Source organism: Panthera tigris, chromosome E1 (genome assembly GCF_018350195.1).
Source record: "Panthera tigris isolate Pti1 chromosome E1, P.tigris_Pti1_mat1.1, whole genome shotgun sequence".
Taxonomy (NCBI): domain Eukaryota; kingdom Metazoa; phylum Chordata; class Mammalia; order Carnivora; family Felidae; genus Panthera; species Panthera tigris.
The window spans coordinates 20,747,085-20,774,033 of NC_056673.1; the positions used below are offsets into that span (position 1 = coordinate 20,747,085).

At 46.4% G+C, this 26,949-nt stretch overlaps 1 protein-coding gene across 1 annotated transcript in view; it reads right to left on the reverse strand.

Annotated features, from left to right (window-relative positions):
* ASIC2 (acid sensing ion channel subunit 2) overlaps positions 1-26,949 on the reverse strand; it is a 265,906-nt gene that overhangs the window by 39,496 nt on the left and 199,461 nt on the right. The window contains exon 3 of the mRNA XM_042967847.1: positions 24,070-24,197. Within this exon, the coding sequence (XP_042823781.1) occupies positions 24,070-24,197 (128 nt within the window). The remainder of the gene's footprint in view (positions 1-24,069; positions 24,198-26,949) is intronic.

A 26,949-nucleotide genomic window follows, 5' to 3' on the forward strand; every position in this document is an offset into this window, starting at 1 on the left:
AATGACTCATCAGGGATCAATGTAGTTCCCATTAGGGAGTGTCTTCCGGAAGAAATTAATGGGCAGGACAGGCTATTAAATTCCGTGGGAATGCAATAGCCCATTGAGCTGGCGTCTTCCAGCAGGTGAGTTGCTGTTGTCAGAAGGAACTGGGTGTATTTTCAGCCCTTCTCCAGCTGCCCACGGTTTACTTCCGAAGCCAGAGAGCTTCTCCCAAAGCTGCTGACCATCTGTTGGTGGTCACATTGTGCATGGGATTTTGAACTTGCCTGCTTACTTCCATCCCCAGCCATCACTAGGCCCATTGCGGTGAATGTGTGTGCTTTTGTGCATGTTTAAGGAGGTGGGAAGGGGGTGAAGCAGTACCAGGGAGGAGCTAAATTAGGGCCATCAGCTGCATGACTTAGGGCTCCAGACACTGATTGGCAAGTGGGTCTTCTGGGCCTATTTTCCATTCAGGAGTTTTCCAACTTTGGGGTGCATCTGTGTTACTGGGCAGCTGGCTAAAAAGGCAGATTCCTGGGCCCCATGTTCAGAGAGTCTAACATAGTAGGTGTGGGGTTGGGCCTAGGAGTTTGTGCACTTAACCTCTTCCTCTCTGCTTCTGACATACACTCTAGTTGGAGAATGATTAGCTCAGGAAACTTCATACTTAGTATTGGGGTGATGGGAAGGGCAGTGTGACAGCTCTTCTCTGCACCCTGATCCTTCAGCTGTAAGTCAAAAGGAAGAACCAGATGACCTGAGGTGCCTTCCTGGCTCTTCGCACCTGTTGTTTCCCTACCTGCCCAGGGAGGTGGATGTGAAGGCAACAGCCGGAAGCCAAGGTGGAAGAGGTGTGAAAGCTTAAAATATTAAACCCCAGAGTCTTCTAAGGGTTTCCTGGTCAAGGGAACCAAACACTTTTCTGGGATAACCCTCTGGAGTGGAAGGAAGATCACTTTCAAGCTGGGCCCACTTTCTAGCTCGGTTGAACTGAATGGAATGGTCCCAGTCTGTGGTCTTGCCTCCAGGGCTGACTCGGGGTTGTGGGGGGTCCTGGAGGGGGTTCTGAGGTCCTCAGTGGCTAAGTCAGCTCAGCTTTAGGATGCATCAGAGCCAGCACCATTTTTTTTGGTGGTGGAAATGGGGGACACGGGGCATAGGGTGCATGTGTCCAGATTCATGATACAGAGGTGGTGCCTTAGTTTACACAATTTAAGTTTTCCAGTAAAATTTGAGCATCTGTCACTTCTGGGAATTTATATAAGCTTAATTTAAAGGAACTACATAAAGTATACTGGCATACTGAAAACATTTCGAGGGACGACTGAGGGGTTCAGTCAGTTAAGCGTCTGACTTCAGTTCAGGTTATGATCTCACGGTTTGTGAGTTCGAGCCCCACATCAGGCTCTCTGCTGTCAGCACGGAGTCTGCTTCAGATTCTCTGTCCCCATCTCTCTCTGCCCCTCCACTGCTCATGCTCTCCTTCTCTCAAACATTTAAAAATAAATGTAAAAAATTGAAAACACATTGAGAAACTAGGCTGGGATGCCTTCTGTATAGCCATGAGGGTCCTTGTCCCATGAATGATAATGAATAGGACATTAGCTTTTGACCAGCAAGTCATATAAGTGATTGAAATCTTACAAAGGATTTTCATGTACATAAGCTTATGTAGCCTCATAAAAGTTCCTGAGAGGTAGGTATGGCAGATCGGTAAATCAAGGTGCAGAGAGGTCACCAGATGCAAGGCTATTCAATGACAGACCCAACGTTGGAACCCAAACCTTGCTTATCAAAGCACAGAGCTGTGGCTGACTGGAAAAGGCTGGGAGATTTGTATGGTTAGGGTAGATTTCCTTGTGTTATTTTTAAAGCAAGCACACTTATTGTGCTTTTAGAGTGATTGAAAATATCTTTATTTCACTAATCCACATGCAGTATTTATTTTTGGTTCTTTTTCCTTCCTGAGAAGTAAGAAAACATCTTTTTGCTTCTTGCTATTGGTTCTCTTTGACATGGCCCAGTCCATGATGAAGCTTTTTTGCTGGCACACCCTGTTTGCTCTTGTCTGTGGCTATCCACTGTCCAGGGACTATCCATCTTCCTTTGGTCTTTTACTCCCCACTTTATTTTTTTTATTTTTATTTTTTTACATGAAAATCTTTGGGGAAATACATTGGCACTATATTTTTCAAGATCCTTACAAATGCTCATTTTCTTTGACTGATTTACCTCATCCTTCTAGAAAACTAGACTAAGGAAAGAAATAAAATTAGCTTAAGAAAATAATCTGAAAACTCTGTGCACAAAGATATTTGGCAAGGTATTATTTATAATAGTAAAAATAGATAAGCCACCCAAGATCTCAACAATAGCAAGATAATAAGTAAATTATAATATGGCCATTTGATGGAAATATTACAATGATGGATACAGAGAGTATATAAGAAGGAGAAAATGCTTTCAACAGAATAAGTGGGGATACACACCTCCTTATACTGTATGATTATGGGCCTAAACACACACACATTCACACACACACACACACACACACACGACCCAAACCATGAAATCTACGTGTAGAAAAAGAGGTCTGAAAAAATATTCCAAAGTATTAAATTCAGGATATCTTTTGGCAGTTAAACTTTTATGCTTTCTATTCTATCTTTTCTGAGTTTACATTAATGTAGGTGCATAACTTCTGAGATGGAAAGATGATAAATCTTTTGCAAGGTGCTGCAGGCAGTGATTAAAAGTGTGGATTTGAAGGACTAGGATTTGAGTGACAGCCTGGTCACTTACCGGTTTGGGACTGAGTCCTCTTGGTGTCCATTTGGGGCCACACCATGCTCACTGGCAGGGTTGTTTGGGGGTGAAATTAATTTACTAAAATTAATATCACATAGTAGGACCTCTAGATCTATTGAAAACCATGGGATGAATTATTACTACTCAGATGATACCTGGAGGAGGACGGGGGCAATTTCATGCTTCCTCCCAGGTGTGACTGGAGAGTTATTCATTCATCCAGTGTTCACGAATGTCTACCATGTGCAAGAGATGGCGTGAAGGGATTGGTTTCTGTTTCATTAACAGCCTCATGCGGCATAACAAAGTAAGGCGAGGGAATGGAAATGTGAGAAAAGTCAGGCAACATGATTGAGGGAATCAAAAGTGAAGTAAAATGAAAAGTAACCTATATATCAGATCTTAAAATTGTTTATTCCATTTAACACTCACAAGAGCCCTTTGAAATTGGCAGGCTTTTCACTCCACTTTGACAGGTGAAGCCTGAGAAATTAAGGCCCATGTTCAAGATGCTGCAGGTGGTTAAGGGCAGAGCTGGGGCTCCATCTCGAGCTGAGGGGACACTAAAGCACACACTGAATACACACATGTCCTGCCCTACAGAAGAAGGGCTCCCTTCATCTGGACCTTCCCCATCATAGCAGGATGCTTGGGTCATCTTTCCAATCAGGATCTCCCCTAGGGCTGGGAGAACTTGCCTGCTGTATCTTTTCACTATGGGAGCTGATGGCCTTCTCTCTCAGAAAGGCGATGGCTTTATTGCTCAGGGGCAGTAAAGAACATCTTGAGTTGGGAGCTTATGAGTGAGCCAGGAGGGTTAGAAAGGATCACTGGACACATCCAGGCGGTACCTGGGGGACAATGGCTGTCTCTGGCATGCATGTTGCATGGATTCTCACCCTGCTTGCAGTAGGAGAGATCCTGGACCCCTGAGTGGTCTGATACTTATTCAACTGGTGGTCACTGGGGCTCTGGGGGCACCCAGCCTGGTGCTGGGCTCAGGCTGGAGGTGAAGGATACCCTCATGGGCCACTTAAGGAGGCCAGACAAACAATATTGAAAATTTTAGGTTAAAAACTTAATGTCATCGAACTGGGATTGGAAAAGGGGGAAACTGGCAGTACCTTCCTTTTCTATCAGATCCAACTCCCTCATTTTACAGATACACAAACTGAAGATCCAGAGAGAGAAAGTGACTTTCCAAGGTCACATGGCAACATGAACCAGCTGTTGGCTCAGGATGAAGTAAATTGGGACAGGCTTTTGGAGGTGGTGAGCTTCCTGTCATCAGCACAATCATTTGCTCAATAAATATTTGCTGGTGCTCCCTGGGTGGCCAGGTCCTCTGATGGGCATCAGGGAGATGAAGATGGGACATATGAAAGGTGCCACCAGTGTACTGGGGGGACAGAGACGCAAAGATAGGAGAGTGCAGGGTAGCAAGTGCTCCATGGCACTGGGTGGGAGCCTGGGAAGGAAACTTGAGGTTGCAAATCAATGGCTGAGTTCCCACGCAGCTCTGGGGAAGAGAATGGCAGGTGGGGAATAGCATGGGCAAAAGCCTAGAATCTTAAGTGAGAAAGTACAGCTCCATGGGGGGACTGACAAGCCATTTATGATGGCTGAAACAGAATTCTTGAGGGTAGATTATGGGGCCAGGTCATGGCTCGGCTAGTCCTAGGCAAGGGTTGGGCAATGGGGAAGCTGCTGTCAAGTACCAATTAGAACCTAGGAGTGAAGAGAACTTCTGTGCATGAATAACTCCCACACACGGCACAGAGTGCCAAGAATCACAGACAAAGTTGATTCAGAGTAAAAGACCACACTTCCAGCTGTGGGCATCTGAGAAGATTTCCTGGAGGACGTGGCATTTAAGGTGAGCACAAAGAGAAGTGTTGGATTTGTACTTGAGGAGCTAGAGGAGATGGAATTCTGAGAAATAGAAATAAAGCAAAGGTCAGAGTCAGAAACCTACAGGGCACAGAGCATTGCCTGAAGTATGGACCTGGATCATACGAGACCTTGAACTTTGGCATCATGAAACCATATTTTATTCTTTAGACAATAGCGAGCCATGGAGGGTGCTTGAGTGAGGGTGGTATAGGCTCAGGGATGGCTATAAAGTCTGACTTTCCAGAGTGCCTCAGTGGTCTCAGATAGGGCAGAGAGAGGCAGAAACACTGAAAAGTTTTAAAAGAAAGGAGGTCATCCCTCAGGCTCAATGGTTAATGAGGGAGGGGATGGAGGTGGGCCAGGACAAGACCAATAATACCTTCAAAGCCACTTCCAATTCTGGAAATTGGGAGTCACTTCTTTAATGCCTCCCAAGGAGCTGTTTTCCAGAACCTAGCAACCCCTGCAGAGCAGCCTGGGCCCAAAGCAAGGGCTGATTAATTAGGGGTATTTGTAGCATGGTCCCAGAAAGCCCCCACAAGACTGTGCCTTTGACCTGCAGGGCCAGCATGGAGAGGAGGTCAAGCAAAAACCCTTGGCCTCTTAGGTGACCCAGAGAGCACAAGGACAGGGTCAAGCCTGGTAGGTGACATCCCCCTGTGGGCAGTTGTGGCTTCTGGGTGACCGACTGGGAAGAGAAAAGAGGGAAGAGTGGAATTACAAGAGGGATGCCACTTAGGATGACCAACTGTTCTAGTTTTAGCATTGAAAGTCCCATCTCCCAGGAGATCCCTTATTCCAGGCAAACCAGGATAGTTGGTCACCCTAGATGCAGGCCCTAGAGGCTACAGAAAGTAAGAGTGAATTTGAGCCATTGCAACCCTGCATGAAGCCCTAAATTGTTGAATTTATTGGCATAAAATTATTAATTTTCTCTTATTACCCTTTTTCTATCTATAGAGTCTGTACTGATGTCACCTCTCTCCTTCCTAATTTTCTTACCTTGTGTTTTTTCTCATTGTTTCTGATCATTCTGGCTAGAAGTTTATCCATTTTATTAATCTTCTCAAAAAACTCATCTTTTGGCTTCATTGTTTTTCTTCATTTTTATATTTCATTGGTATCTATTATGATCCTAATTATATCCTTTCTTGTGCTTACTTTTGGTTTAATTTGCTCTTCTTTTTCTGGTTTCTAAACATAGAAGCTGAGGTTATTGATTTGAGACTTTTCTTCTTTTTCTAATATAGGCATTTAATTCTATAAATTTCCTTTTTAGTGCTGCTCTACTGGCATCCACAAATTTTTACATGTTAACTTTCATTTTTATTCAGTTCAAAATACTTTCTAATTTCCCTTTTGACTTCTTTTACTCATGGATTATTTAGAAGTGTATTATTTAGCTTCTAAGTATTTGGATTTTTTTTCATGTATCTTTCGTTATTGATTTCTAATTTAATTCCATTGTGATCAAAGAACATACTTTGTATGACTTGAATCCTTTTAATGTTATTGAAATTTGTTTTATGGCCCAGAATGTGGTCTATCTTGGCAAATGTTCTGTGTGTACTTTTGCCATTTTTTCTGGGAGTGCTGCATAAATGTCCATTAAGTTAACTTGGTTTAGAACGCTGTCAAATCTTGTACACCCTTGCCGGTTTTCTGTCTAGTCGTCTCATTAATTATTGAAAGGGCTTTTGAAATCCCCAACTATAATTGTGGACTTGTATATTTTTCTTTGTGGTTCTATCAGTTTTTACTTTATGTATTTATGAAGTTTTCCATTAGTTGCATACATATTTAAGATTGTTATGTCTTTTTGAGGAATTGACACTTTCACCATTATGAAATGACCTTCTTTATCCCTGATGATATTATTGGCTCTGAAATCTACTTTGTCTGATATTAGTATGGCAATTTCAACTTTCTTTTGATTAGTGTGAGTATGGTATATATGTTTATATCCCTTTCTTCTGTCTGTACCTTTATAGTTAAAAATTTTTTTTGTGACCAGTATATAGCTGGGACTTGCTTTTTTAGTCAGTCTGACAAACTACCTTTTAATTGTGGTGCTTAAACCAATTATTGACATGTTAGATTTAAGTCTATCATCTTACTATATGTGTTCCTTTGACCCCATTTTTTCTCTTTTCCCTTTTCCCTCATTTTCTGCCTTCTATTAGGCTCATTCAATATATTTTGTGATTCTGTTTATATCCTTGGTTGGATTGTTAGCTATAACTTTTTGTTTTGATATTTTAGTAGTTGCTGTAGGGTTTATAGTGTACATCTTTAACTTACCACTATTTACCTTCAAGGCATATAACACTTCATATGTAGTTAGGGACCTTGTAAGTAATCTTCCATTTCTCCTCTCTTAGCTTTTATGTGATTGCAGGCATTCATTTTACTTCTACACATGTTATAAAAAACATACTACATTCTTATTATTTAAGCAGTCAGTTATCTTTTAAATAAATTTAAATAATAAGAAAGCAATCATATATTTACCAGTGTAGTTATCATTTCTGATGGTCTTCATTCCTTTTGCATGGATTTATATTTCCATCTGGTGTCATTTTCCTTTTGCCTAAAGGGCTTTCTTCATTATCTCTTGCAATACAGGTCTGCTGATGGATCCACTGGAGCTTTGGCTTTTACATGTCTGAAAAAATTTTTATTTTTTGGAGGATATTTTCACTGGGTATACAATTCTTGATTGACAGTTTTTTCTTCTTTCAGGATGTGAGGATGTGCCTCACTGTCCTCTCACATAGATTTGTTGCTGATGAGAATCTACTGTCATCTTTATCTTTGTTTCTCTGTATGTAATGAGTTACTTTTCTCCAGATGCTCTGAAGATTTTATCTTATCACTGATTTTGAGTGATTTTGGTGTAGTTTTCTTCATGTTTCTTGGCACTAGGATTCGTTGAGTTGGTCAGATCTGTGGTTTTATAGTTTTCATCAAATTTGGAAAAGACGTGGCCATCATTTGCTCAAAGATTTTTTCCACTCCTCCCCTCTCTTCAAAAACTCCAAATACACATATGTGAGGCCACTTGAAAGTTGTCCCATGGCTCGCTGATACTCTCTGTTTCAAAAATTCTTTGTTCTCTCTGTTTCATTACTATTTCTTCCAGTTAACTAATCTTTTCCTCTGCAATGTTTAACTTGCTGTTAATCCCTTCCAACATATTTTTCATTTCAGACTTTGTAGATTTTATCTCTAGAAGCTCAATTTGGGTTTTTTTTTAAATATATTTCATGTCCATACTTTGAACATATGGGATTTAGTTATAACTGTTTTAATGTTCTTGCTGGCTATTTCTCACATGTGTTAGTTCTGGGTTGGTTTCAATGGATTGATCATTTTTCTTATTATAGGTTGTATTTTCCTGCCTTTGCGTGCCCGGTAATATTTGATTGAGTGTCAGACATTGTGAATTTCGTCGTGTTGGCTGTCAGATATTTTTGTATTTCTATAAATTTTCTCGAGCTTTGCTCTGGGACACAATTAAGTTACTTGGAAATAGTTTGACCCTTTTGGACTTTGCTTTAGGATTTATTAGGTGGAAGTAGAGCAGCTTTTAGTCTAGAGATAATTATCTGCCACTACTGATGCAAGACCTTTTCGGCCACTCCCCACAATGTGCTGTGAATTACGAGGGTTTCCAGGTTGGCTGGTAGGGAGAGGCAGCATCCCCAGCTCTGTATGAGTGCTGTACACTGTTCCCCTGAGGCCTCTCAGGTCCTTCTTTCCATGGCTTTGGGCAGTTTCCTCATATGCACATCCCATAAGGAGCTCGGATTCTGAGGGGAACCCTCTGTAGATCTTTGGACTTCTCTCTGGGTGTGGTCCTCTCCTCATTGGCACTCTGTCCTGTGAACCCTAGTTGCCTTGGCCTTCCTGGACTCAGCATGTCCTCAACTCAGGGAGTCCATGGGGGCTCTGCCTGGACCCCTCCATACACTGTGGCCTAGAGACTCTGAAGGATGTAAGCTGGGACAGTCAGAGGGCTCACTGTTTTGTTTCCCATCTCTCTGGGATCACAGTTCTTTGCTGTCTAACATTAGGACACTTGAAAGCTGTGGTTCATATATATTTTTTGTTTTTTGTTTTTTTTCCGGTTGTTTTGGATGAGAGGTAAAACCCACCACCACATGCCATCTCAGTGCCAGGGGGTGAATGCTTTTTCCCAGGTAAAAAGCAGATTCAAATCAGGTGTGCGTGACTCTACTACGTGCCATCCCTTCTCCATCTAGAAATGAGTGATGTAGTCACTTCACAGTTGAAGCACTTGCCCGGTGATGATCAAATCTGACTCTTGCAAGAGCCGAATGAGATAAATAGACATGGTTCGCTCACTTGACAGGTAGAGGCTGAGGCCCAGAGAGGGACAGCATGCTGCCCATGGCTATGTTAAGAAGGAATGGCCGAGTCAGGACAAGGATCAAGGCCTCTGTCCTCTGCGCTGGGCTGGTACTTCTGCTGCTCCTCTCCCTCATGGCAAGGCTGCAGGCAGGGATCTCAGCTTTCCTGCCGAATCTGTAATGACACATGCGTTTCCCCACTGGGAAGAGGATGAATAATCCAGTTCCCTGCTCAAAACCACGAGGGAAAGCAGTGCAGCCCCAGGCGGGCCCCTGTGCTGCCTAGATGCATGGTGTGTACAGTGCATTCCTGTGGTTTTTGGCTGTTGCTATGGTGTGTGGACAAAATAGGAATGTGTTTCCTTGGAAAATCTCAACAGTGACTCATCCTTATTTCTGTTAGGAATATTGAAGGTATGGATAAGCCTAGGGGAATAGCCATAATAGCAATGTTTGCTCTCTATCAGGAAGTAGGTTGCTACCATTAAGTGGCTTCTTAAGAGCTTGTAAAGTAAAGCAACATCAGTCTTATTCAAAGGAAGCTGGCATTAGGAAGGGATGTGGAGGTCTGAAATGAATTCTCTTTAATTGAGGGTCTCATTTCCTCTTGGTGAGCAGGAATTCTGCCCACAAGGAGTGGTCAAAGGCTCTGGCCCCTTTGGAAGCCTGTGAGCTCAGACGCAGAGTGGGGAAGTAAGAAAGAAGCTCAAAGGTCTGCTTTCAACTGCATTTCTCTACCACTAAGCCTTAGTTTACCCATCTGTGAAATGGGCACCAGGAAGCTTATCTTACAAGGTGGTTCAGCCAGCCTGGATAAAGTAGCTGGCACATGGTGCTCCCACAGGTCACCGGTGTGACAGTGGTCCTGAGAGTCTAAGAACTGGGGAGGATGGAGGCTTTGGTAGCTGCACCTGCTGAACTGTGATAGGACACTCTGACGATGTTACAGACATCTCCTCATGACAGGAGATGCTTGTGGGATATGAGGAGGAGGGGCGGAAGGAGTAAACAGCATCAGAGTCCAGTGAACGCTGGATGAGAGGTGATTGTTGGAACTTGCCTCACCCAATGCTCTACTGAGAGGGCCCAGCCACCCTGGGCTTTGTGCAAGCAGGGGTTACAAGGAGGCAAAACCAAGTGCAAGTTTGCAAGCAGGGTTGGGGGCTTGCCAGCAGAGAGAGAATGGGGAGATGCAGAGACATCACTGGTGGCCTCTGAAAGGAGAGAAAAAACATGAATGATGACAGAGAGAGAGAGAGACAGACAGACACACACACACACACACACACACAAAGACATTCATTTGTGGCCTCTGAAAGGAGAGAAGAAGAAAGGAGTGACACAGACAGAGAGGGAGAGGGAGGGAAGGGAAGGGAGAGGGAGATAGGGGGTGGGAGAGAGGGGAAGGGAGGGAAGGAAAGAGGGAGAGAGAGATGGAGGGTGAGGGGGAGAGAAGAGGACAGGGAGAGGGAGAGAGAGGGAGAGGCAGGGAAGGGGGAGGGAGAAAGGGAAAGAGGGAGAGGGAGAGGGGGAGGGAGAGAGGGAGGGAGAGGAGGAGAAAGAGGGGGAGAGGGAGAGAAGAGGGAGAGGAAGAGAAGGGGGAGAGGAGAGGAAGAGTGGGAGAGAAGGGAGGAAGAAATGGGGAGAAGGGAGAGAGAGGGGGAGGGGGAGAAGAAAGGGGAGAGGGGAGGAGAGAGGGAAAGAGAGGGAAGGGGAGAAAGAGAAGGAGGGGTAGGGGGAGAAGAGAGGAGAGGGGGGAGGAGAGAGTCACAGAAGTGGAGGAAGGAGAGGAAGCAGCTCCTGGGTTCTGTGCTGTGTCTGCCGTGCGTGTCTGTGTGCAGCCTTCAGCCACCACAGCCCTTTCTTTGAACGAGCCTCTAAGGCGATCTGCTCTTTGCCAGCCGCAGAGCCCTAACTAAGCAGAAAGAAACAAGAAAGCATACAGACAGAAAACTGCGAGGAAAGGTGCCAAAAGCATAGCCATTCCTTCCTCTAAGTGGGGCTTCTATGAGTTCTTGTTTTACTATGTTCCTTCCCCCAGCAGTTTTCTCCAGGAAGCATGGATTAAGATCTTCTTGGAAAAGCCCAAACAGAAGCACGCCCCCGGGACCCATGGTAACAGCTGCCATCGGCTGGGCCCCTCTCTCATCCATTCTGGAAGTGCTGTGCCTGTGCTGACCTCGTCTGCATGGCCTTCTCCCCTCTCCCTAGGCCTTCTAGTACTTTCCATTTCTGGAGCTGGACTTGATTCCCCTGCACCTGGGTCTTTTCACAGCACCTGCCCAGGGGGAGGCCTCCTTCTATGTCTTGGTTTCTCCCTAAGTTCCTTAGAGACTGTCCTGTTCTCTTGGCCAGAATAGAAGCAGAACGCCCCGGGGCAACTGAAGGCGGCATTTCCAAATGGTTGGGGTCCAAGGCTTTGGTGTCAAGCTGACCCCAATTCCAGGCTGACCCACCTCCTAGCTATGCATCCTTGGGCAAGTTTCACAACTTCTCTGTGTTCCAGTCTGCTTTCCTGTAAAATGGTTTCCTGTTACTTCTACCTTATCAGAGTTGAGAGTCATGCCTAAGATAATAGATATGACACCTTTAGAAAGGTGCTGGCCTCCATAAATATCAGTTATGATTTCTGGAAAGACTTGCCAACACCCTGATGTCTCTTCCAAGGCTGCGTATCCTCAGAGAGGGAGGAGTCCCTGCGTGTGCTCCTTCTGACTGAGGGTCTCTGTGTGGTTAAGCTGAAGCTCCTGTTCTCCATCTGCTGTCACTGAACACCACAGTGTCTCCTGCCATCCTTCCCCCTTTGTGTCTCAGAAGCAGCGGCCTTGCTGATTGGGCTCATCTGGGGCTTGGCATCAGGAACAGCCTGACCACTCTGGGGATTGCGGGGAGCTATCCTACCCTGGCCCATCTGCTCCTGCTGTTGCCTTCCTTTAGGCCTTTTGGGGGAGGCTTGGCGCGGGGGGGGGGGGGCTCAGATCTGTTCAATTCAATGCAATAAACCCTGACTGAGCCCCTATTACAGACTGGTCCCTGGGACAGGCGCTGGGGCCTGCACAGGATAAGTCTCAGTCCCAGAAGAGACCCACGGGGAATTAAAGGACCCATTGTCTTAGAGTGGGTGGGAAGAAGTTGTCAAGCAGGGATGTCCCGGGCCTGAGGACACTGCGGTAGAGAGAGGCAAGTGTGAATTTTAGGAGCTATGGAATGCTTAAGGACAGCCTTCAATCTCATCTAACTTAATCAGCCCAATCCAATCACTGAGCTAATTAAATCTATTCCGCTGGATGGAGGGCGGATGTGTTCTGGGCACACGCTCTTTAATGATCTTTGGGAACTGCGCACTCTTGTCGGACCTGGGTGTAGGGGGTGGGTGTTTTTTCCTTTTAAACTCACTTCAAAAATAGATAAAAATCTTTACAATATTAAGAAAATTTTTTTTTTCTAAAAGGGAAACTTCAGAACTGCAGGCCTTTCCCCGTGGCTTCTGCATGTGCTGGGAACAGAGGCTGTCCACTGGGAAGGTATTACAGGACCAGCCTGGAGAGGAGGCTGTGTCTGGCTGGAAGGAGTAACCCCCATCCCCCTTTATATGAGCCTGTCTGTTAGAGGCTGGGTCCAAACAATAAAGCATGTTTATGTATAGCTGTATTAGGCACATCCTTAAAAAACTGCACAATGAATTCAAGAATACACAAATGCACCGTTGTTACAAATATTCCAGGGCTCCAGAAAGAGTGAAAAATCTTGCACACCCAACTGGGCTGCCTTCCCCTGAGCAGCTCTCAGTATAGTAGGCATCTTGCCAGAATTTCTCTGCGTGCTATTTGCATACGTGTGCATTTATAAATACAGAGTTTCGTTTAGCATGTGAGTACTTTTCCTACAAATGTGACCAAACTGCTTGTATTGTTCTGTAACTTGCTTTTCTCACTTACCAATATGTCTTAGAAATTTTCCCCAAGGGACCTCCAGGTCTTTCTTACCCGCTTTAACTGTTGCAGGGAGGTGGGGGAAGGCACATGCGTTTGCCCTCCTCAATGGAATCATCCTCCTGTTGATGAACATTTATAACAGAATTTGTTTCCAATTGGAAACAGAAGCTGTTTCCAATTATTTGCTGTCACACACAGCTCTGCAGAAAAGATCTTTAGCCATCCTTCTTGGGGGTGCATTTGTAAGTATTTCTGTAGGACGAAATTGCTAGGTGAAGGGGGATGGGTGCTTTTTTATTCGGATGGATCCCTCCAAGTTCCCACCCACCTCCCCGCCCAAAGGCTCTACCAGTTTACTCTCTCAACAGCTGCCTGGTCTGCCCACCTCCCCGCCCAAAGGCTCTACCAGTTTACTCTCTCAACAGCTGCCTGGTCTGCCCTCCGTAGGGATGGGTGGCTTCTTTGCTGGCGTCTCCCCTTCTGCCTGTTCCTTTTGTAGTCCCCTGGGCTCTCCTACAGACCTTGGCCAAACGCCATCTTCCTGTCCTTTGCTACCCAACTGTGCCAAGGCCCCATTCTAAGGACTCCAAGTGCAATCTCAAAACATAGACCAATTAATCAAGGACTGATGACTCTCGTTTTGAAATGATTCTTGTTTTCCACAACAAGATGTGCTGCAGGGTTTGGAGCAATCCATTAACCAATATTGATTCAGTCTGCAAACTCCTTCATTCATTCACTGATTTACAACGTTGGGTTCTGGGCTAGTTGTTTTGGAGCCCTGACCCTCAAAGGTCATGCTCTCATTGGATGGAGCAAGACATGCAAATACCTTGTGTTGCTAGGTAGATTTATACATATTGTATTGTATTATATTATATTATATTAATAGCCACCTGGCTGTTAAACTGTTTTAAATGTTCAAAAAGAGAGGGAGAGATCTCAGCAGGGGAGGGACCAGAGATGCTTTGGGGATAGAAGAGTCTAACAGACCAGCACTAAGATTTATTAGTCTACAGTGAATGATTCCTGGGGCTGTCCAGCCCTTTTGTCACAACACAAACAAACGCAGGGACGTCTCTATCCCCGGGCAACAGTTCTTTTTTCAAGAGTGAAGGAGGAGGGGAAAAATAGGGTGGAGCTGTCTTTTCCAAGCCTCTCTTCCCCTGCCTCTGTCCAAGGGCTGTGCAGGTCAGCAGGGCTATTTGCATTCCTTTCTTCCTTCCTTCATTATGGTTGATATTTCTAAAAGATTTGTTTGTGATTATCTAACCTCCCCAGTTGGCAAGAAAAAGATGAAATGGCTTTCAGCCTGTGTATGGAAGTGTCCTTTACAGACTTTTCTTTTTTTTTTTTGCCCCTCATTAAAAAAAAAAAAATCAGAAACCAAGGCGACACTGTTCAGAGCTCAGATAGCAAGCTGCTTGTGAATCAAAAGATAACATGGTATGCTGGGTAGCAGGACCCAACCAAAGAGTATTCTGATTTATTAACTTGTCTCCTGAGTAAGATAAAGTGGGTGAGTCAGTAGACATTGGAGCCTCCTTTCCTCTGCCTGGGTCCAAGGAGGAAGTAAGCCATTGAGAGTAAGTTACTAGCATCTGATGTCAGTGCAGCGAGGGTCGCAGCTAGCTCTGCCCTGATGGATGGGTACCATACAAGGTCTAGACTTTGGACTCCAACGGGGCTGCCATGTCAGTGCCATTTCCAGCTAATCTCCTTTTTCCATGCACTCAGTAGGGGACTTTTTCTTTCTTTAGTTCCTAGTGTTAAAGGCAGTTTAATTTAGTTACATCAAATCTGAAGGCTAACCAGAGCTTAAATGGACTGTAAATTACTGAAGGGGGACCTCAGAGATCATTCTACAATATTCCATCCATCCATCCATCCATCCTTCCATCTAGGAATTATAAGAGCTGATATTTTCCTTTAAGAAGCTTATAGTATATTGGGGGCATATTACACAGACACATATAACTTTTAATCTGTGATGGATTATTTGAGTGCCTGCCTCTCTTGCTAGAGGAAGATTTTTTTTTAATTTTTAAATTTATTTATTTATTTTTGACAGGGAGAGAGAGTGAGAAGGGGAGTGGCAGGGAAAGGGAGAGAATCCCAAGCAGGGTCCATACTGTCAGTGCAGAGCCCGATGCAGGGCTCGAACTCACGAACCACGAGATCATGACCTGAGGTGAAATCAAGAGTCAGACGCTTAACTGACTCAGACACCCAGATGCTCCACAGAAGAAGATTCTTCTATCTGAGAAGAATTAGGTCAGTCCTTTTCACTGCCTAACACAGTGTGAGACACACAGCACATGTTCAGTAAATGAGCGACTCAGCAGGAAGTGAGCCAGAAGTGGGGCTGGAAGTTTCAAGGCCTGTGAGGGGCAGTGTGTGGATCAGAGGGTGGCTGCCAGAGAGCAGTGGGGTGATCATTGGTAAGGCGATAGCTGGAGCCACGATGTGGAACTTGGACTTTATTATGTCCCTGGAAAGACATTCATAGGTATCAAGCAGGAGAGACGCATGATAAAGTAGGCTCTTTCTCTCTCTTTCATGCATCCATTTATTCATTCATTCCATTCAATACAATTTATCAAGCATCATCTATATGTAAGGCACCATGCAAAATACTGAAATATAAAGAACAGAACGAAGAGAAGCGTATTTTCAAAGAGCTCACAATCTGGTAGGGGAGAAAGATAAGTAAACAGATGATTATAATGTGTAAATTTTATGCTAGAGATTCACACAGAATACTCCAGGATGGCCTTCTGGAGGAGGTAACATTTGAGCTGAATCTTGAAGGACGCATAAGGGTCAGGTAAGGAAAGGGTGGGAAGGGTGTTGCTGGCAGGGAGAGAGCGGGGAGAACATGTGATGCTTGGGAATAGCCACCCACAGTTTGGGGTAGCTGGAGCATTATGTGGGAGGCTAGGGAGCCGAGGGGTGCTGCTGAAAAAGCAGGTAGGGGCCAGAGCAGAAAGGGCCATGGGGAGACTCCTGGGCTTCATCCAGCAATGAGGACAGAAGATGCTCAGATTTGTATTTTACAAAGAGTATGTTGATGCAGAGAATGGATTGCAGAGGGACTGGATGGGCAGCAGGGATACCACTGAGGCAGCTGTTGTTCTTGGCTAGGTAGGGAATCACAAAAGACTGAATTAAAGAAGTGTTTGGGGTGGGAGATAATAATAGCTAGCATCCACTGAGCACTTACTGTATGCCTTCTACATGAAGGCATTCACTCAGTCTTCTAGTTAGCCTCTGAGATAGGAACCGTCATTCCCATTTTCCAGATGAGAAGAAGGAGGCACAAGGTCACTCTCTAGTGAATGCATATTTGTACTCAGACCACTTATAGGGTTGGGGGATCAGCAGTGTTGGGGTGCATGTATGGGGTGGGGAAGAGGATGAGTTAGACTGTTGATTTGAGATGCTCATGGGACTCATGAGCTCATGGGATTTGAGATGCTGGGAGGGGTTCAGCAGTGTCTTGGTTGGGAGTAGCCTCTGAGAGTCATGGTCAAGGGCAAGTGCATTCAAGGAGACTACAGGTTGGGAGAGGACAGAAACAGCGTCTTGGGGAATCATGGAAGGTGTGAACAAAGAAAGAACTGCTCATGGAGAGGACTAAGAAAGAAGCCAGACCAGAGGGACAAGTGTCTCAGGCGGGCATGGTCCACAGCTCACTTGCCACTGAGAAACCAGGTAGGGTAACAACTGAGGAGTGAGGAGTATCCCTATCAACAAAGATGGACTTTGGCCACAAAGATTTCATAGGTCACCTTGATGAAGAACAGTTTTGATGGAGCACCAGAGGTGGGCTGGGAAGTATAATGGAGGTGAAAAAGGATAGACAGGTGTCCAGAATGTTTTGGAGTCTCTTTGTTAGAGAAGGGAGGAGAGGGAGAGGCGCCAAGATAGAGGGGAGGCAGGGTAGAGTGATTTCATCTTCTTACAAGACTTGAGCCTCTTTTTGTGGACTCATCTTGGGATTCCCCCAACAGGGCTTAGATATTCGTTCATCCTAGCCAATCAACAAGGCTTCTCCTCCCTCCTCCACCCCCTGCCATCACCTCCACCTTGATAAAAGCAAGCCCTCATATCATGTAGGAAAAAATGGTGAAAACCTATTGGAAAAACCATGTGGGGATCTGGAGGACTTTCTGTTTTAGAGGCTAAGTGGTAACAAGCAGTTAAGTAGCTAGCTAGTAAATGCTTAGTTGGTTCTTATTTTTATCTATTTATGCGAAACAAGGTACCCTGTTAATCATGGAGAGAATGGCCACACAGCAGGCTCTCTCACCTCCCGGTGCCTCCCTGGTGTTTTCTGGAGCAGAATCGGATGCTGCCATATTCCTGCGGCTCCAGCTTTGGCAGTTTGGAAGTTGCTGAAGGCGTGTATAACAAGTTCTCTCTTCTGCCTTGAAAAGACCAAGTGGGCAAGCCTCCATTTCTAATGGGAACCGTTAAGCAGATACTACAGGCCACGGGTCTGCCTGTCAGATTGACAAATGAGTCTTCTCTTTTGAAAGTCACTTAGGAAGTTGTATTTGGAAGCTTGAGAGGAGCTGTTAAGAGCAGACGGGGGCACCCTGCCCAACAGCTGAGACTGTTTACTTGGGGGTAGGGTAGGGGGACTGTTTCTTATTGTGAGCCATGGTAGGATTCCCTCCAAATGTTGGAAGTGTGGCCAACCTACATTAAAGGCAAAGGCTTAAGCTTCTGCAGGAGCCAGCTGGGCCCACACATCCTGCCAATGACCTAATTGGGCCCAGCAGGACCCAAACATTTGTATATACCTTTATTTACAGCCTCAAACAGGCTAGCAGGCAGCTGCTTTATGTACGGTATGGTGTGCTGATGGGCGTACTCGTGGTACTTTGGATACACCCCAAGTGAGGAACCAACACAGAGTCTAGGTTTTGGGATTGGAACCCTTCTCGTTCCCAGGGGCTAACGAGTGGTAGTGGAAGGGGTTCTTGGTGAGAACAGGATACCTCTGGCCAGTGATTTTCAACCCTGGCTCCCCAAGGCATTTCTGAAACCTTGACATATAAATCCAGGACCAAGTTTTCCAGGAAATTTTCTGAACAGTGGGGCTGATGGCCACCCGACTGCCCAGGATCTTCGGATTCATTCTCAGACCTACCAAGAGGTACAGGCAAAATGGCTGAATAAACATTTGAATATTTAGAAAACAAAAGTTACCACCAGGCACTTTGAGGCCGGGACGGGATATGATAAAAATCTTCTGATATCAAATCATGACTGAGAGTTCCATCAGGATTAGCAATCACCTTAAATTAGGGCAAAGAGTCTGACTGGTGATGTCAACATTGAAGACAGTTAGTCTCGGGCTCTTACCACACGGAAGTCCTAGCTTTGCATTTGCACATCTATTCGCTCACTCATGTGATTCTCCCCAAATTCCAGAGCTCTGTCCCGTCCCTCTCATCTGTTGCATCCACTCTCATGTACACAGATGGTCTCTACCTGACCCATTTCATGAGCTCTCCATTTAATTAAGGTCTGTGAGTATATTGCCAGAATGCTACAGATATCATCTATCACAGGCTGGCTTAGCCTCAGGGAGAAGAACCCTCAGGGCACATTTGCATGGGAGTTTTGGCAGGGGTGGGAGGGGTGAGTCAGGGAGAGCATTAGAGTACAGCACTTGAGTGCTATTTGAGCAGAGGGTACAGATTTGGGCACGAGAGTGCACTCATTCTTTGAACAATGCACATTTACTGAGCTCATTCATAAGCAAGGCACTGATGGTATAGAATCTTGGGGAGCTCCCCGTCTGCGGTGGGACAAGGCCTGATGGAGGCTGAAGAAGTCAGTTCTTAAAAGGCAGGTGTAAGGAGCAGTGATGCACCAGGGGAAGTCAAGTCCCACAGAGAGTTCTGTGTCTCATAGGAGTGTGACAAAATTGCCAAGAAACCCACCTCATTCTGTCAGTGCTCCAAGGCTGGGAGTGGGTCTTGCTCATCTTCATTTACCTAGCACACAAGAGGTGCTCAGTGAATATTTGTTGAAGGAATAAATGAATGTACAGAGTGTTGAATGGAGCAACTAGCTGCTTCTTGGGGGTCAGAGGATGGGACAGAGAAAGTCTTCTTAAAGACGGTGATCTTTGAGCTGTATCTGGAAGTGTGAATAGGCCTTTGCCAGGTAGATAAGACAAGGCCGGGGTGCTGGGCAGAGGGAACAATGGGTTCAAATGCACGACGCAGGCATCAAAGACCGCTGAGTGTTTGGCTGGTGTATGGTACATGTTGGTCAACCATCAGAAGCCATTCTTAAGGGTTGAGTTCTTGCAAGTTGTGGGAAGTGCAGGTATTTGAGAGTTTTGGGTAGGGTAACAAGGTGATCACCCCGTGTGTGGGTTGACAAAGGGGCACGACCAAAAAGCATGCCCAGAACCCCTCTTCTGAAGTTTTAGGAATGCTATTTACCCCACTCCTGCTTCTCACTAGCAGGAACCCAGGTTCTGCCCCCCGGACCTGGGGAGGGAGGAGGGGGGTTTGTCTCACAAGTCCTTGTCACAATTTATCTTGGCAGCACCCCATGCCAGCTGGTGTGAAGGGAGGGAGTCAGCCACTGGAGGAGCAGGGAGTGGGTGCAAAACTGCTGTTGGCCACACCTCCAGATGATACCAGTGGACTTGAGTGACACAGGCAGGGATGTCGGGGCTGTTGACGCTGGAGGCCCTCTGAGGGCATCTAACCCATGCATGGGAAACCCGAGGCCCAGGCATAGAAGAAAATTGTCCAAGATCTCATGGCACAGTTAGGACTAGACTCCAGGCCTCTGGCCTTCCAGTCTGGTTTTCTCTCCACAGATAGATCTGGGCTCAAAGCTGAGCCCTGCTCTTCCCCTACAATGCAACCTTAAGCAAGTTACTGAACCGCGCAGCTCTGTCATCCGGAACATGGAAATAACATTATCCCCTTTTTGGGGTTGCTGAGGGGGGTTCAATGAAATAATGCATGTCAAGCGTCTCTGGGTGCTCAATGCCTGGCAGGAAGCGTGTGCTCAGTTAGAGGTGAGTGGTATTCCTCTACCCTTCCAGGGTTCTAGTTCTGCTCTAGTGTATCATCCACTGTGCGGGTGTCTGGTGGTGATGTCCTGGGATCATGCAGGGGCTCCTACAGTAGCTGAGCTGATCAGAGGAGCCTTTCTCAGGTTGTCTTCCAGGTTGTCCAGGAAGGCAGGGGGGCATATCTTGGCTTAATTGGGTTTAGGGCAAATACTGATTTTAAAAGAGTAATCTTCGGTTCGGGTTACAGTGCAATTGTGTGCTCTTTTGGAATTAAAAAAAAAGAAAAAATATCAAAGGAAGATTGTACATAATTTGGTATGGGTGGGCTGATTTTTACCACGCAAGAGGACGTTCCGATTCACAAAGGGATTCATGGTACTTTACATCACCAGTGCCTCTTAGTGCACTCACTCAGGAGTCCATTTCCCTCACGTGATTCACACCAACTTTCCAGGAAAGGGCCTCCTGTTCCCCCACAGCCTTGTCACCCCCGCCCTTCTTGCAAGATTCCCTTGAGCTTTGAGCCGAAGCAGCAGAATCCTGGAACGGGGACAAGGTAGCCACTACAGGCTGTAAGAGGAACCATGACTTTATCCGCCACCAAGAAAGAAAAATCACCGCCAATTTTAACTATCAGATGCAGCTTATTGAGAAACAAATCCCGATTTCAGAAATGTTAAAATGTGAAAAAAAAAAATACAGGAGACTCTTGAACAACACAGGTAAGCGTGGGTCCACTTACATGAGGATTTTTTTTTTTTTTGATAAATACAGCACAGTACCGTAAAAGTATTTTCTCTTCCCTAGATTTTCTTAACATTTTCTTTGCTCTAGCCTACTTTATTGTAAGAATACAGGATGTAATACATACCACATACAAAATATGTCTTAACTGACTCTGTTGTCTGTAAGGCTTCTGGTCAACTGTAGGCTATTACTAGTTAAGTTTCTGGAGAGTTGAAATTTAATATGCAGATTTTCAATGGCCCCCGGGGTTGGTGCCCCTAACCCCCATGTTGTTCAAAAGTCAATGGTACCTCTTTTTTTTTTTTTTTTTTTTGAGACAGAGAGAGACAGAGCATGAGCAGGTGAGGGGCAGAGAGAGAGGGAAACACGGAATCTGAAGCAGGCTCCAGGCTCTGAGCTGTCAGCACATGGGGCTCGAACTCATGGATGGTGAGATCATGACCTGAGCTGAAGTCAGACACTCAACAGACTGAGCCACCCAGGTGCCCCCAAAAGTCAATGGTACTTCTTAGAATCACTGAAATGCAGTGTTTGAGGACCTGGTCAGCTGGATACTAATGGCAGAATGAGAACATACCAAAGGGACCAATCCCCAAGTTATACATGCTGAATATAATTTATTATTTTTTGTTTGTGAAAGAAACCACTAGTTCGTAGGCTCTGTGGGGACAGACACTGGGTCTGTTTTGTTCACTTCTGTATCTCCACCACCTCGTTTATGGTTGGGGTTCAACAAATATTTGCTGAATGAATAAAAAAACAACAACAAAGAGCCACATTATAAAACATGTGGAAAACCCAGAGAAGAGCATAAATCATTCATAAATTCCCCCACTGTGGGTATTTTGGCTTATTTCCTTCGAATCTTATTTCCTATGAATATGCTCTTTTATATACATGTAAACATAATTTATTTTTAGATTTAGCTCTGGGATGTGTTTTTGTATTTCTCTATTAATATGAATGAAACGAGGAAATAAGATGATGCAGAAATGCTTTGAAGATTTGTAAAATGTTTAACCAAATATCTTATTATTAGTTATAATAATCATAACCATACTGCTATGAATGAGGCTGATTTTCTGAGAATACACTTCAAAGCAAACAACAGATTTGTTCTCTGAAGCTGGGAATGCGTGGTCCCTGCGTCCTGTCCTGTTCACCATGGGGAGTCCCTGTGTTTCGTTTTGGGAAGAGAGAGAGGCTCGTGGTTTCTTAGAAGTCCTGAGCCCCAGTTTCCCACCCAGCCCAGAAATGTCTTTAGTGTCACTAATGGAGGGTAAATCCTTGCCTGGGAAAACTCAAGCCTGCCAAAAGATTCTACATTTGCTCCAGCCAAGTACCTGAAGATCGGGCCTGTCTCCTTGTCTTTGTGGGCAGATAGGAGCCTAACTCTGGCAAGTGCCACTTAGCAACCCGGGTGGGTTTCGCATGGACTAATGCCCCCTTCCTGCTTGCTGTCATTTTTCACTTCGCTGACTCTGCTCCAGGCCCCTCTGGTTCCCTCCCTTTCCCCTCCCTTTTCTTTAAAATGCCCAGTCATCTCTGTACAAATGCACGTTGAGTCCCGTTCATGCTGAACCCTTGTCCCTATTGCAAGGGGGGACAAACTTATTTTTGATTAAAATCTGTCCTTGTCACTTTAACTAGTGTTCGGGCTTTGCTTATCGCTGGCAGTACTCGAAAGCCCATGAGGCTAACAGCTTGGGTTCTGGGCTCACCAGGGCTGTCTGTCCGTCAGCATGCCTTGACTTATTAGTCCATGTTCTCACCCTTCCCAACTCAAATCCTCAGCCCTGAACTTGGCCCCTGGCTGTCTGCTTCCTGTTCTCCTTCTTTGCCCTTAAGGATGAGATTTTCTGGTTGTGCCACTTAGTCCCACCTGGCACCCCCCTGCATGCTCATTTCTGCTCTCCCCACCTGCCTCAGCCTCTGGGGCCTGTGGAGGCCAGCCAGGCTCCCAGCCGCCTCTGCCCTTGCCTCAAAGCCAACATCCCCACCACCTTGTGCTGCAGTGGAGGCTGATCTTGGCCTTTAACAAGTACCCAGGCATTAAGTACAGGGAACAGTTTGGGGGCCCCACACCATCAATGCCTTCCCAGAGATTCAAAAGCATAAATCGCTTAGAGATTTCAAACCAGTTTCTAGGAGCGCCTGGGTGGCTCAGTCGGTTAAGCGTCCGACTTCCGCTCAGGTATAATCTCATGGTTTGTGCATTTGAGCCCTGCGTTGGCTCTCTGCTGTGAACACAGAGCCCGCTTTGGATCCCCTGCCCCTCCCCTGATCTCTCTCTCTCTCAAAAATAAATAAATGTTAAAAAAAATGAAACCAGTTTCTAATACAGAAGGTCATTTTATAAAGTGGCTAAAGGGCTGTGGTCAGTACTAGATGACAGATGACATTTAAGCCCAATTTTAGAAACAGCTGAGCACATAAGTTGCATGTGTATTTCTTTGCTGACTATTCACTGTTCTGATTCTCCCTTCCTCACCCTCTAAACCCAATGCTCCCACCACTCATTGACCTCTCTCTTTGCCTCAGCCTCCCAGGGTGGGTTGTCTCAGATGATCTGGTTTAGGACTCATAGTCTCTCCAGTGTTTATTCCAGGTAAACCAGGAAATAAGAGAAGGAAAGTGTCCCTGTGTCTGTCTGCAGTCCTGCTTTGAGACCTCCTCCCTATTGAGGATTTGTGAAGTTCTCCCTTCTGAGATGTGAAACCCACGTCAGACATGAGGCTGCTCCAGTCCTCACGCCCGTGACACGCAGAGTTGATGTAACAGTCCTAGCTGGCTGGAGGGTCACCTCCCTGGTGTGAAGCCAGAGAGAGGGGGCAGAAACGGGTGCAAGAGACTCCCCTCCACTTACACTCTTATGAGAGTGACGCCCCCATCCCTTTTCCTTTTTGTAGATCACTGTGAGTCGTATCAACACTGGCTAGCAGGTTCCCTTGGCATCCACCGATCCCCTGCCCTCTCGAGAGATTTTTTTTTGCCCCCAGAAAGTTCTGGAAAAAACCCCCAACCAATTCAGTGAAAAAGAAAGTAACTCGGGTTTCTCTCACACCCAATTTTAGGAACCGACAATTGGGTTACAGAGGTTAGCTGACACCCGTCTCTAATTTCTGGGTCAGCCCCTCTCCTGGACCCAGCCCTACTTGGGCCTCCTGAAGGCTCAGAGTCTTCCAGGAGTGGGAGTCCCATTTCCCCTCCTCATGGCTCTGCAGGCGGCTGGTGTGGGCCCGGGACCACTGATCCAGGGAGCCCAAGAACTTACCCTCTGCTCCTGGGTGGCCACGAAAGTCTGGAACCCTGGAGCCACCCCAAAGCCCAGCTCTTGGATGAAAGGCGGCTCAGACTGACTGTGGATCTGAACTTTCACTCCTGCTTCAAACGTCGTTTCCTCTGAAAGAACAAAGACAGAGCCATGGGTCAGTGACAGCAGGTGCTCACAGAGTCTTGGGATTGAGAAGCTCAAAGGGACGTTAGAAAGGCCACATGGCAGGCAGCATAATGGCCTGAAAAGACATCCATATCATCATCCCTGAAAAGTGGGAAGACGTCACTTTGCATGGCAGAAGGGACCCTGCAGATGCAATTAAGTTAGGGACCTGGAGATGGGAAGGTTATCCTGGATTATCCGAGTGGCCCAATGTCCTCATGAGAGTCTTCGTGAGACGGAGGCAGGAGGGTCAAAGTCAGAGAGAGAATGGAAGAAAGTGTGCTGCTGGCTTTGGTCATGGAGGCAGGAGCCACAAACCAATGGATGCAGGCAGTTGCTAGAAACTGGATAAAGCAGGGGGATAGATTTTCCCCTGGGGCCCCCACAAGGAATGTAACCCTGCCAGCCCCAGATTTTAACCCAGTGAGATAGGTTTTGGACTTCTGGCCTCCATAACTGTGACATGACAAATCTGTGCTGTTTGGGATCACTGTTTGTGGAATCTGTGACAGTAGCGGTCAGAAGCGAATTCAGGCCAGTTAGGCCAACTCTTCGCTTGGGTCTCCAAAAGTAGAAAATGGGATTATGAAGTGAGTCATTCACCTTTATTTTATTCGTTAGCTTCTCTACTTGGCCATGAGCTGAAGGTGAGGGGATCAGAGGAGGAAAACATGATGACACAGTGGTAGAAATAAAATTACAGGACTAGCTTGTATGCCAAGGTGCCCGCCCCTTGGAGCTTCTGGAGATGGGCAACTGGTAGAGAAGCTTTGGCCTCTCTTTAATTTGGCAAGAGAAATGGCCCCTGGCAGTGGGAGGTGGCAAGGGTGGTGGAAGGCAATGGGATAGCAGAGCCTGGCTCATCTTATAATGTTCAAAATTGGTGGAGGACCCTTTACTGGGTCTCCTCTGTCTTGCTCTTTCCAGACAGCCTGCAGAACGAGCTTTCCAAAATGCAAACCTGCACAGGTCTCTCCTGTGCTGATAAGGAGCCCAGCCTCCATAACCTGCTCCTGTTCCAGCCTTGCTCTGGGCAACCTCCTGCTTCATGGCACCATGTGTCCAACCCTCCAGGGCTGCCCAGATTGGTTGTTACTCGTCTCTGCTCTGCATGGAGGCACATGCCTTTCCTTTTGCCTGGAAAGCCTTTCAAACTTGTCTACCTGGCCAATCTCCCTACGCGTCACTGAAGATTCAGGCCCCCAACCCCACCCAAAGCAAACCCTTCTCTTGCTCTGTTGTATTCTTTCCATATGCCCAAAGAAGCTTCTGCCACACCAGAAGAATCCTTTATCTGACAGTCTTTCCACCAGGCTGGAGCATCCTGAGGCCAAGTTCTGGGCTATCTCCCTGGACCTCAAAGGCCCTGCACAGGGCCAGGCACATAGCAGGTACTCAGGGAAGGGCTGCTGAGTGAATAAGAGATTTGCAATTCAAACCTCACTCAGTTATTAATGGGCAAGGCCAATCTAGAGTCCAAATCAAGGAGTGTTCTAATTGAAGGGAATGGAGGGACACTTGGGTGGCTCAGTCAGTTGAGCACCTGACTCTTGATCTGGGCTCAGGTCATGGTCTCGTGGTTCATGAGTTCAAGCCCCGTGTTGGGCCCTACGCTGACCGTGCAAAACCTGCTTGGGATTCTCTCTCTCTTTCTCTCTGCCCCTCCCCCATCAAAGTAAAGAAATAATCTTAAAGAAATAAAGAAATGGAATGGGGAGAGGATGGGTAAATGAAGGGATGAGGGAAGATGGCGTGAGGGAGAAATGGAGGTCGAGGTTGGGGAGGGAGGCAGGGGTTTGTTAGCACTGGGGCTACAGTCTGGGGATGAACACCAGAGGAAGGAAGGTCTGGGGCCAGCCATGGGAATGGGCAAGACTCACGGACAGTCTGGGGGCCAGTGATGGAGGCAGGGGAGGGTGCAGGAGCTGGGTGAGAATTCCAAGGTAGGGGTCCGAGGGAAGAAGGGCTTAGTAGGCACACAGGGGTTAGTGGGAAGGACAGGCAGGAGTTTCAGAGTCCAGACTTGGAACCCAGTGGCTGACATGGGATTTAGGCAGAAGGGACCCTCGGCCAGGAATCCTCTCATCATGATTTCTTGGAACTGGAGAGGATCCCAGGCAATCCACAATCACACCCCCTTCCCTCCAGCAGTCGAGCGTTCTGCTATCTCTTTACTCAGACTGTCCATGCAGACTGCTGCCCGAATGTCCCGGGATGCCTGTGTCCCTTGTTCCTCCCAGTACCTGTGGCCTAGCAGATGGACAGGTCCACAGGTGCGTCAGGGAGGGGGAATGCAGGACAGGGAGGAGGGGGATTACAAGAGAGGGAGGACGGTGGAAGGGGAGGAGGGGTGAGCCTGCCCAAGCAAGGGGTTGAAGAGAGGTCAGGAGCCCAAAGAACAGGCTCAGATGGGGAAGGAGCCCAGTGGCATGATGCTGGGATCACGGGGATGCCTGTGCTTGGATGAACTGAAAGTCTGTTCAGTGGCTGTGGGGGGCAGAAGGGGAGATATGCCAAAACTTGTTTTCTGAAGCTCTTGGAAGCTGCGTGCCTGCTGTATAACTGAGCTTAGAAAACCTTAGAGCCAGTAAGACAGGCTCAAAGGAGGGGTCCCCTGGCTTACAGGGAGAAAATGAAAAGTGAAGCCTTTCTGTCAGAAATGCTTCAAGTAATGGGCGAAGCAGACAGGCCAGGCATGCCTGCCTTGTGAGAGCC